Consider the following 12263-nt stretch of genomic DNA (forward strand, 5'->3'; position numbering starts at 1 on the left):
TTCTCTGCTACCTTTGAACTTGTTCATTCCTCACTTTTCATGTACATACTATGACCCTACAATAACTATATACTTACTATATATACATACTATACTATATACTATAACAGACCAATCAGGGGTAACCATTAACTAAATATATTAAAGAGATTGAATTTTTGAAAAACCTATAGCAACAACTTGAAGCTTCATCAGACAATGGGGGTCATTTACTAAGATCCCGAATCGCATTTTTCCAACGGGTTATCCGAAAATTTCCGATTTGCGCCAATTGTCACTGAATTGCCCCGGGATTTTGCCGCATGCGATCGGATTGTGGTGCATCGACGGCGGCATGCACGCGATGGAAATCGGGGAGCGTGGCTGTAAGAAAACCTGATGGATTCGGAAAAACCTCAGCATTTAAAAAAAAAAAAAAAGTGTCGCTTGACACGTACTTACCTGCACCCAGCGTAGGACGGTGAACTTCAGTGCACCCCGACGAACTCCGCAGAGAACCGACCGCTGGATTGCGAATGGACCGGGTAAGTAAATCTGCCCCAATGTGCTACAGGCCTTCCATCATGTTTATTTACACTGCCCCAATGTGGTGGTGTAGTCATGTGACCACTGCACGGTGCACACAGATGTCACCCTGCTTCTCTGTGATTGGCTGAAGCGGTCACATGCTGCTATAGCATGTCAAATCATTGGTCAGGGGACCACATGGACCTTCATGCTACAGCAGCAGTGGATTTCCAGATATATATTATTTAAATATGTCCTCGTCTGTTTCCCTGGGATGAGTTGAATTAGATTGTGAGCTCAGTTGGCAAGCAGGGAATGATGTGTATAGTGACAACCTGTGTAAGTAATGGTAACTAATGCTTGTGATCTCGGCTGACAGGCCCTGGGATGTCTGCTCTACAAGCTGTGTTTCTTCACGCTGCCCTTTGGGGAGAGTCAAGTCTCCATCTGTGATGGGAATTTCACCATTCCGGACAACTCCCGATACTCCCATGACATGCACTGCCTCATCCGTAAGTACGAGACAAAGATGTTATTCATTCTTTTATTGTTGTGGGAGCCACCTATGTGTAGGCCAGCGAGGGAGGGAGACGTCTGGCAGTATCACATCAATCCGAGGGAACTTTAGAAAAGAGAGGGAAAGCGGATGTGCAAACAAGATAAATTTTATTATTTCATCAATATACAAAGATAAAAACATTTAAAAACCCAAAATATGGGAAAAAGAACACAATGGTCTCTCCTCAGAGAAATATTTCATATATGTGCAACCAACAATGGATAGCAAAGCTGCTAAATATAAAGGTGTAAAAATATGCACAAAATCACATGTAATAATAAGGTGCAAAGTGCCTAGGCTTAAAACATACAAAGGTTCTTGGACTGTGTGCTGTGTGGTGTACAAGACAAGTAGAGACAGTGGGGCAGATTTATCAAGCAGTCTGAAAGTCAGAATATTTCCAGTTGCCCGTGGCAACCAATCACAGCTCAGCTTTCATTTCACCAGTGCTCATGAATATTTTAAAGGGGAGCTGTGATTGGTTGCCATGGGCAATTGGAAATATTCTGACTTTCAGACAGCTTGATAAATCTGCCCCATAGTCTCAATGCAAGGTGTTTACATATTATGAGATCAAAAAACGAAACAAAACATAGATAAAGTGCTGCGTGCAGAAAATAGCAGCTAGTGGTGTAGATACACAATTCAAGTAGATATAATAAAGCAGTACATCACATTATATTACCTAATGTAGAGCATGAAGAGGAGAGACCACAAACGCCCCACGCGTATCGCCCGTCTGGCGGGCTTCCTCAGGGGATAAGGAAAGGGAAATCAACCCAGCTATTTAAATCATCCAGTCCCGCCCCCCAGCGGTGTATGGATGTCCTACCATACCGCCCCTTTTAGTGTTAGAACACATCAAAGTATGATTCATAGTTCATGGTGAGTCTAAAAAGGTACTGTATCAGAGGGATTCCCCTGCCGATTTGTAAGTTTGTTAAGTTAATCTGATGTGTGAGCCAGGTTCCAAGCCTTAGCAGTGCGGCATAAACTACTTCCGGGTCAAGGAGGTCGGAGATCAAGTATGCATGTGTTGCCAAGCAACGGGGACAGACCCCGTGCTAAGTTTTAAGATCCGATCCGTACAACAGAAAAAAGGAAAAGACGGTAAGGTATATGCAAGCCATCACTGTGGCAGATATGACTCAGATGGAGATGTAACAATCGAACAGAGTGTGTATATAAATGAACTATAGACGCATAGACGCATGATAGTAGCAAAGTCTAACACTTGCGCTGTCTAGAAGATACCAAGGCAGCGTAATGCATATAATGCCAAACTGTATGTATAATCTGGAGTACAAAGATGACGGCGAGAGATCCAGATATGTGTCAATTGCGGCGGCGCACAGAGCTCTGGCAATCAACCGGGCGACACAATGTCCGCAATATCAAATTATGAATACATGCAATCTATGGTATAGAGGTAGCAGAAAAAAAGAAAAAAAATGTAAACAAAAAATGTAAACAAAAAATGTAAACAAAAAAATAAATAAATTAAAAAAAATTAAAAAAATTGAGCATGTGTCAATTTATAAATGCGAAAGTTAATTGAAGCGGCGCATAATACAAACAGAAAATAAGGAAATGTAAAAATGAAACGGCGCACAGTGCATATACATATGGTACGGCGCAAGATTCGTATACATGTAATGCGGCGCAAATACAAATATGAATGATGCAAAAAAGGCAAAAATTGGCATACGTAAGAACACAATTATCGATATCTATCTATTAAGTAGAGTGCAGACTGCAAATGCGGCGTATCGCCTATTGGACTAATCTTTGCAGGTATCTATATATACAATTAAAATGGTGTAAAAGAACCCAGTATTGGATGTCTGTCCATTAATTAAGGTACAGATTGGAATTGCGACATGTCGCCGATTAGACCTGTCGTTGTAGATAACTGCGTCCAAATAGTGCGCGCTGGAAATACATTATCTGAGAATCATCGAAGTAGCATCGTGTATAAAGTGTACCGCTATCCATACAGTCCTTAGATATATATACATGAATATATGATGCAAGTCACTAAGGACAAACCAAGCAGCGCTACACAGTATATAGAAAGTAAGTAATCTAGTACAAGAACTGTAGTGTGGGCAGTAGCAGGACCTAAAGGTAAGTATCACTAGTCTCGGGACGCTATCCTGGTAGGGGGCGGTATGGCAAGGACATCCACCACAGGGTGGGGTGAGGGGGAGAAGGAGAGTGGAAAAATATTCAACAATTATCAGCTAGTAATATAGTACACAATTATCAATTTTTATCCTTATTATATATCAAGGTCACCAAATGGATGAATATTAGGCAGCAAGAGATGGTAGCGGGCAGGAATGATGCATAACAGACTGTTATATGCAGCAGTACATTGATATAAGGGCTAAAGAAGAATAGGAGTCCAACTTGTGGGAGTATACAGACATTGATTAGAGCGAAGGGATCGGATCCAATAGCACCTGTGGGTGCATCGATAGCATATCTTGAAAGAGTATTGGTTATGGTCCCTCTATTAGAGCAGCAGACTGTGAATCTGAGAGTTAGGCAGATAAAAGTGATCTCATCATGCGTGCTGTGAAAGAAGGTTCACACCTATATAAAAAAGAAAAAAAAAAAAAAGGCAAAACGCAAATTAGTGATACAATGCAAGTGAAAGTATTAGGGGGCCCAAATACAAACTAGACTTTAAGGGGTCCAGGACAGTGACAAAACCAGTGAGAGACTGGATAAAGAGCTAGAAATAGCTGAGTGAAATACACCAAAAAGGTGAAGAAATAAGGAATGCTGTGTCCAACTGATAGAAGAAGGGATAACCAAACAAGATAGAAATAAGGTGATAAAAAAGGCATATAAAAAATGGATTGGTGTTCCAACTATTTTTTATAATGACCTGTAAACAGTAGTTCTTCGTTCAGGCCTTGTGGAGCAACAGTATCCAAGATATAGATCCATCTTGATTCGCTTCGGAGAAGTTGTGGCACTAGGCTTCCACCTCGAACATTTTGTGAGATTTTTTCAAGACCCAAGACACGCAGATCCTGTGTTCGACATCTATGAAAATGGAGAAAATGGGCCGCTACTGAAGTGAGGGTCTTTCCTTTTTGTAGATCGGAAGCCGCTGTATTGATGGTGGACAGATGTTGTTGGCATCTCCTACGCAATTCTTGTGTGGTTTGACCCACATAGAGTTTTGGACAGGGACAGAGTAGTACATAGACCACTCCCTTGGTTTTACAATGTATGTAATCCCGAATTTTAAAGTTTCCATGATGCGTGGGGTCCTGAAATACAGAGGTTTGTATTATGTGTGGACATATCGAGCAGCCCCCGCATGGAGATGATCCTGTGAAACGGACTCCCCTCCCCAATGTGGTAGTGGGGCGCTGGAAATGACTGTTTGTGAGAGTGTCCCTCAAGTTGCGAGCACGTCGAGCCGTAAGTAACGGTTTGTCCGTGAGGAATGGGGCCAATCTCACGTCACTTTTTAAAATCCCCCAGTTTTTGTTCAGGATGTCATACAGGTCACCCCATTGATTGTTGAATGTAGTGACTAACCTTGGTCTAGAGTCCATTGTCCGAGACTTGGTTTGAAGGAGGTCCTTTCGCTCACTCAATTTAGCTCTGGTAAAGGCTCCGGAGATTATTTTCCGAGGATATCTGCGTTCTTGGAATCTGTGGGTCAACTCCCGTGCGTGCCTCCTAAAATCTGATTGGTCGCTGCAGTTTCGCTTGAGTCTAAGAAATTGTCCCGTGGGGATTCCGTTCTTGAGGTGTCGAGGATGGAAGCTAGAAAAATGCAACAAGTTGATAGTCGCAGTTTGTTTGCGAAAGAGGGAGGTAGTCAGAGTCGGATGGTTATAGGAAATGGAGATATCTAAGAAGTCGACTGTCGTTGTGGATAGGGTGGACGTTAACTTGATGTTCCAGGGGTTGTTGTTTAATTCTGATATAAATCCAACACAATCCTCTGAGGAGCCGGTCCAAAGGAGGAGAATGTCGTCAATGTATCGAAACCAGCCCGACACCTTGGTCTTGTAGGCGTCCAGGCGGTAGACGACATTCTCCTCCCACCATCCTAAAAATAAATTGGCATAGGAAGGGGCACATTTTGCCCCCATGGCCATGCCTGATGTTTGTTTGAAATACGTCCGGTCAAAGATAAAGTAATTCTGGTGTAACACCAGATACAGAAGATCCAGCAAAAAGGAATCATGCCTTCTGTCCGAAGACCACTGTTTATCAAGAAAGAAAGTTACTGCTTCAAGACCTACCTTGTGGTCTATGATGGTATATAAAGCTTCCACATCCAATATGACAAGTAGAGTAGGCGTAGAAGATCTAAAGTTTTCCAATTGCTGGATCAGATGTGTTGTGTCACGGACGCAAGATTCCAACCTAAAAACCAAGGGTTGCAGGTAAAAGTCGAGGTAGGAACATAGCTTCTCATTGAGGCCACCTATACCTGAGACAATGGGTCGTCCCGGTGGCTTCTCCAAAGATTTATGGACTTTGGGAAGCATATAAAAGGTGGGGATTATAGGTTTTTCAGTTGTAAGAAATTTTCGCTCACCCTTGTTAATGATACCTACCCGAAATGCCGCTGTTAGGAGTCGATCTATTTTATCTTTGAAAATTTGGGTGGGGTCCGAAGGTAAGGTGGTATAGAAGTTCGGGTTACTGAGTTGCCTTCGTGCTTCCTCCAGGTAGAGCTCAACCGGCCAAATTACAATATTGCCCCCTTTATCCGCCTCCTTGATCAAAAACCCTTTTTGTTTCTTCAAATTTGCAAGAGCAGAGCGTTCTGTCGGGGAAAGATTTTCTCCTTTGTTATTGTCAATTTGTAATGTCTTAATGTCACGCAGAGTAAGTTCATAGAAAATGTTCAGTGCAGGGAACAGTCTGAAGCTAGGAGTGCTTTGTGACGGGGTACGTGTGGTGAACTTTCTCTTGCCTGAGTCATTAGATGCTTCCTCAAGTAGGTCCAATAAATCCCTAAAAGTTTGTCGGTCACCCTCTGGGAGAGAATCGACCAAGTCCGGTTGGTGATATAACAGCTTGAAAGCTAGTTGCCTGCAAAATAAATAAACATCTTTGGTGACCTCGAATTTATTAAGTTTATTCATGGGTGAGAAAGAAAGGCCCTTTCGTAGAACTGAAATCCGAGGGAAGCAGCAACTTTATTCAACTAATTGCAGAACTAAAACCTGTGGTCTCATGACACGATTACTTTTCCATATGACTTAGCACCGCATGTGTACAGATATTAATTTGTTATATAACTCTATATTAGTAGAATCGCGTTTCATCAGGAGAAGGACAAAAGGGTTTGGCTAAGGGGGAACCTGTCAGTTATGTATGATCTGCAGGCAAAATGTTATAGAGCAGGAGTAGCTGAATAGTTTCCATATACTGACAGGAAGTAATGCTAAACAGATTTTGCTTCTTGTCCGATCTGCAGGCAGCATGTTATAGAGCAGGAGTAGCTCAGCAGAATGTATATAGTGTCCTATCTGCAGGCAGCATGTTATATAGCAGGAGTAGCTCAGCAGAATGTATATTGTGTCCTATCTCCAGGCAGCATATTATAGAGCAGGAGTAGCTCAGCAGATTATGTATATAGTGTCCTATCTGCAGGCAGCATGTTATAAAGCAGGAGTAGTTCAGCAGAATGTATATAGTGTCCTATCTCCAGGCAGCATGTTATAGAGCAGGAGTAGCTCAGCAGAATGTATATAGTGTCCTATCTCCAGGCAGCGTATTATAGAGCAGGAGTAGCTCAGCAGAATGTATATAGTGTCCTATCTGCAGGCAGCATGTTATAGAGCTGGATCAGAAAAGTAAATTGTACATAGCGTCTAATCTGCAGTAAATATGTAATGAAGCAGGAGGGGCTCTGCAGATAGGGCACTATCGACAATCTGCTCGGCTCTTTACACTCTATTACATGTTTCATGCAACTAGAACACTATGTACAATCTGCAGGTAGAATGTTATAGAGCAGGAGAAACTGAGCAGATTCTACTTACTGTCCTATCTGCAGGGAGTGTGTTATAGAGCATAAGGAGATGTGCAGATTGTACATTGTGTCCTATCATACACTGCAGATAGAAATGATAGTGTTATCAAGGGTTATAGATGCTCAAAGGCATTGAAGTCTTCTTTGCATAACCAGACTGAAGTGCAAATGTCTAGCTATGTTTGGTGCCAGATCACACAGGGTATCACAGCGAGATGTATGTGGGGATGTGTAGCTGCAGACTAGTCATAGTGTCCATGCTGTATACGTATTGATCTACGTCTATTGTGGGCAACAATTATTGAACCTGCATGTTATTTCCTCTGCACTTTTAGGGTATTCTGGAAAAATATTATACTGTACATGATTGATTATACGGAAGGAAAACGAAAATGCAGTATATTTACTGGCAGGACTGATATTGATTTCCATGCAGATGTCTCACTGATATCTTTGCTTTCAGGGTACATGCTTGAGCCAGATCCAGACAAGAGACCTGACATCTATCAAGTATCGTATTTTGCCTTTAAGCTAGCAAAGAGAGAATGTCCTGTATCTAATGTACATGTGAGTGCTTCTACTTGTTACTGATGAATGTATGTTTAGCCCTGTCCTCTTCCAGCTCTTTAAAGAGCAAATGTACACTTTTTGAGTGATGTTTTTATTTATTAAATTATGCCAAAATTGACTAAAATTCTCCCCATTCCATAACAAGTTACTAAAATATAACCCTAATTTTATTATTGTAAAGGGCATAGAAAATAGAATGTAAAGGGCCCTTATTATTATAATGTTTTTTCCATGTGATAATGGAAGGGCGGATGGAACCTGCTGAACACAAGTGTGAATTGAGCCTTATACAAATCAGTTAAAATTAAAGGAAAATATTCGATATTACAGTATCAGTTTTGGAAGTGAAAACCGTGCATCTCTCAATGTAGCTATAGGTGTTGTATGGGTAGTAGTTGCACCAGGTCCTGGTGCACATTATTAGATGCTGTAATACTACTACTGTACTACTTTTATATAAAAGGCACATAGTAGGTGCAGGCAGTGTAAGTGATTTTTCATTGAGCCCCGTGGGCTTCCAGTTACAGCTTTGCCCTTAATTGTCTATTTTCTCATTAATAAAGGATCCATAATTCTCTGCCATCTTCATTTTATCACTTTGAGATCATATTGACAATTGGTCATTTTATTTAGGACTCTACCATTCCTGCAAAGTTGCCTGAACCAGTGAAAGCCGGAGAAGCCGCAGCTAAGAAATCTCAGCCAAAGGCCAGGTAAGCTCCGCGTGGGTTGGACTTTGTTGGAATCTGTTCTTTCATTGGGCGGTTTGCTTGCTTATCATTGGTAGCCTTGTGTGGTCTGAATATCTAGTGCGAGGGAAAAAATCTATTATTAGCAATATTGTTTGTTGTCCTGCTGACCAGTCCCTGGGAACAAGTTTAGTTTTCTTGTCAGTACCCTAACGTATTTTTCCCTTAGAACATTATGAGAGTGGTCAGAGGCGGTTAGAACTTCATTTTCCTAATCCAATTTTTCAGGCTGACGGACCCTGTTCCAACAACGGAAACGTCTATCGCTCCCCGTCAGAGGCCAAAAGCAGGTCAGACCCAACCAAACCCTGGAATGCTTCCGATCCAACCAGCTCTGACTCCACGAAAAAGGCCCTCAGTGCAGCCAGCTGCTGCCCCACCAGGTTTGTTTTCCCCAAATTTATCATCAATACACAATTTCCCCTTCGATTCGGACTGAGAGATACTGGTGCCTGCACGTCCCATGTTGGGAACCTGCACTGTAGCTTATGAGTTTGGTAGGGAATCTACTATCCATACCACCTCCAGTAGATGAAGTAGCTATTCACAATGAAGATGGATAATTCAGTACAAAATATCCAGCACCCCCCTCCCCCCCCCCCCCCTGTCTGTTTCACTATATACAGCATTCTCCATGTTCTGCTCAAAATAAATGCAGGTTACTCCCATAAAAAGACAATGGGTCCAATCTTCATAATAATGAATTTGTCATAAAAAAATGCTGTTGCCATTTACTTGTAAATACACATTAGAATTTGCCGTAGGTGGATCCTGAACATGTGAACATTTCCTGAGGGGTACACAGGTACATAAAGGTATAAGAATATCCTGCTCGTAAAGGAAATCTACCATCAAAAGCATGGACAAGCCAGAGACTCTTACTCATAGATCCAGGCACTGTCACTGTGATAATCTTCTTATATTAGTTATCCATGGCCTCCTTCCTTCTAAAATCAACTTTTCGAATTATGCGAATGAGCTGGAAGGGCTCCTGGGCCGGTTCTCATGGCCCATCTGTGCTTCAGCTTCACAAGCTCTTACATTCTGCGGTCTTCCCTCCTCCCCTTCTCTCTCAGTGCCCTCTCCCTGGGATCGGGAAGTGCTCCTTATACACTGTAACAGCTTGTGAAGCTACAGCATGGATGGGCTCTGGGAACCACCCAGTAGCCTTCCCGGGTCATTAACATAAATGTAAAAATATATTTTTAGAAGAAAGGAGGCCATGGATAACAAATATAAGAAGATGACCACAGTCACGGTGCCTGGATCTATGAGTAAGTGTCCCTGGTTTATCATGATGGATTTTGATGGTAGATTTCCTTTATGAATGTTCACTTTAAGGCTAAATTCACACTTGCGTGTGCCCACTGTACTGTAGCACGGCGGGCACATGTCGGCGAGGTGGTGAGCGCTTATATCTGCAATTTACTTATTTCTTATTCAGGCCAAATCCATTTTTCAGGTACCCAAAGCTCTTGAGGAATTAAAGACACTGATTCCATTGCTAAGCAAGGAGGACTTCTCTGATTTATTGGAGTCCCACTTGTTGTTAATAATAAACTCATACAGCTTTACTCATTCACCAATGGGTCGTATTCCAGACCCCAGTTGTAGGACCACCCGTGCTAGCATTTGGCATATGATGTAGGAATGCCCACAGCTGCTGCAAACTTTTTGGAATGATGTAATATCCACCCAGTATTCCTATAGACTATAATCCTGCAATTTGCCTATTCCGTTTATTAGATGAAGAACTATGGCCTCATTATGTGAGAATTCCCTTTGTGAGACTTTTATTTACGGCTCGTAAGGCCGGGGCTATCAGATGGATGGATCCACGCCCACATAAATTGTCTGAGTGGGAAAAAAACTAGTTAATGCCATAGTTCCCCCTTGAAAAATTTGTATATAAAAACATGCACCACCCTGAGAAATTTGGCAAAATCTGGGATAGATGGTGCGATTCCCCTCGACATTGTACTCGGTGTCAACCCTATCCTTCTCACTTAATAACCTCACTTCTCTTGAAATTGACTCTGGTACCTACAGAATCATTGTTATTTTGGTATTTTGGCCTTCTATTATAAACCGCACTGTAATAATCTGATTAATGGCATAGCTATGCTTTGTATATGCTATTCAAGTTTGTTTGCATTCTGCTCCTTGACCCGTAAGCCTTTGAGCGTTGTGTAAAGTATGTTTTGCCTACTCTCTTTGTGCACATGTCGACTGATCGTTCAATAAACGAGTTACAAAAAAAAAAAAAAAGGATATGGTCATTAGAGATAATATAAGACAAACCAATTCTGGAGAGAGAATAAACGACATGTACGGAGAGAGATTATAGATGAGAAGACAATGGGCGATGTATAGTATATGGCCAATCCCTTGTATATACATGTCAGGATTTGTACAGGTCTTGTACATATGTGCATATCCATATGTACTTAACCTCTGTATAGACCCAGTACATCAAAATATCATTCCATTTTTGATGAACCTTTTTGGCTATACAGAGGATTACATACAGAAAAAAAGGGAGAACATAGAAACAGAACAGGAGATATACAGTATAAAGCTACATTCACATGATCTTTGGGTGGGCTTATGTACGTCCTCAAGCTTGCGGCCCTATATACGTCCCCCATAAGCCAGCAATGGGCGCACAAAGCAGTCGATGCAGCACACGTGCGTTCTGTATTACGGCGCTGTACGCCATATACCTCTATGGAGCAGCGCTCACCCCTTCTTCCTCTCCAGTGTGCTGACGTGTGCACGGAGTGAACACGTTAGTGTGAATGTAGCCTGATACAGGATAGCTGGTGTTTCTATGATTTTCTGATGATGCCCATGCATTCTTTCTAGTTAACTCCTCTGTTTTTAATATACAATAAATATATTTGTTTCCTTCTAGCGGCTACTGTCCAGCCCACAGCCGCTGCTGTTGCAGTGCAACCTGTTGCAAAACCAATAACTCAGCCTCAGCAAGCAGCAAAACCGGCCCAACCTTCTCCACAACCGGCCACGCCAGTGACCACCGCTCCACAGACCGCAGCTCCCGCGCAGCCGCCTGCAACTCCAACTGCGCAGCCTGCGTCGCAACAACAGCAGCAGCAACTTTATCTGAAGCAACAGCAACTCCTGCAGCAGCAACAAGCAGCGGCACTATATCAGCAGCAAATGCTCCAAGCTCAGCAGGTCAGTGTAATGCCAGTCTGTATATAATGATGTTTGTGTGCCTTGTAGGCAGTTTGGACCATGTATGAAGAACGTACATTATACTTATTCTTAATCCGATTTACAGATGCAGGCCATGCAGCAACAGCAGATGCTTCAAGCCTACTACATGCAGCAGCAGCAGCAGCTCCTGGCGCAGCAGGCCGCCATGCAGCAGAAAGTCGTAGCTCCAATGCAGGCTCCTACCCAGCCACAAGCCTTACCGGCTAATGTCCAGATACCTGCCGCTGCTCAGGAACAGACGGTGAGTGTGAACAGAAACCAGAAATGTCCTAGATGAGACGTTTGGGAGGTTTTCTACATCTACTTTAATATAGATACATACTTACTTTTGTGTTATTATGTTTTTTTTTTATATTTGATAGATCCAAGCTCCACCAAGAGCCTCTCAAAAACCCCAGCCAGCAGCAACGCAGCCAGCTGCGGGTCCTAAACTAGGCTCCCTGACCCCTCCCTCGTCTCCTAAGACCCAGCGAGGGGGACACCGAAGGATCCTGAGCGACGTCACACACAGTGCGGTCTTTGGCGTTCCTGCTAGTAAATCTACACAGCTACTACAGGCAGCAGCGGCAGAGGCAAACCTCAATAAGTCCAAGTATGTATATGTAAATCCTGCCCC

General features: G+C 42.6%; 1 protein-coding gene across 12 annotated transcripts in view; it reads left to right on the forward strand.

The window, feature by feature from the left end:
- AAK1 (AP2 associated kinase 1) overlaps window positions 1–12263 on the forward strand; it is a 72648-nt gene that overhangs the window by 38155 nt on the left and 22230 nt on the right. For all 12 annotated transcript variants that reach the window (XM_072148860.1, XM_072148864.1, XM_072148865.1 and 9 more), the window contains exons 7-13: window positions 887–1019; window positions 7552–7655; window positions 8292–8371; window positions 8636–8790; window positions 11322–11605; window positions 11712–11888; window positions 12010–12239. In XM_072148860.1, coding sequence (XP_072004961.1) covers window positions 887–1019; window positions 7552–7655; window positions 8292–8371; window positions 8636–8790; window positions 11322–11605; window positions 11712–11888; window positions 12010–12239 — 1163 coding nt within the window. The remainder of the gene's footprint in view (window positions 1–886; window positions 1020–7551; window positions 7656–8291; window positions 8372–8635; window positions 8791–11321; window positions 11606–11711; window positions 11889–12009; window positions 12240–12263) is intronic.

Source organism: Engystomops pustulosus, chromosome 4 (assembly GCF_040894005.1).
Source record: "Engystomops pustulosus chromosome 4, aEngPut4.maternal, whole genome shotgun sequence".
Taxonomy (NCBI): Eukaryota; Metazoa; Chordata; class Amphibia; order Anura; family Leptodactylidae; genus Engystomops; species Engystomops pustulosus.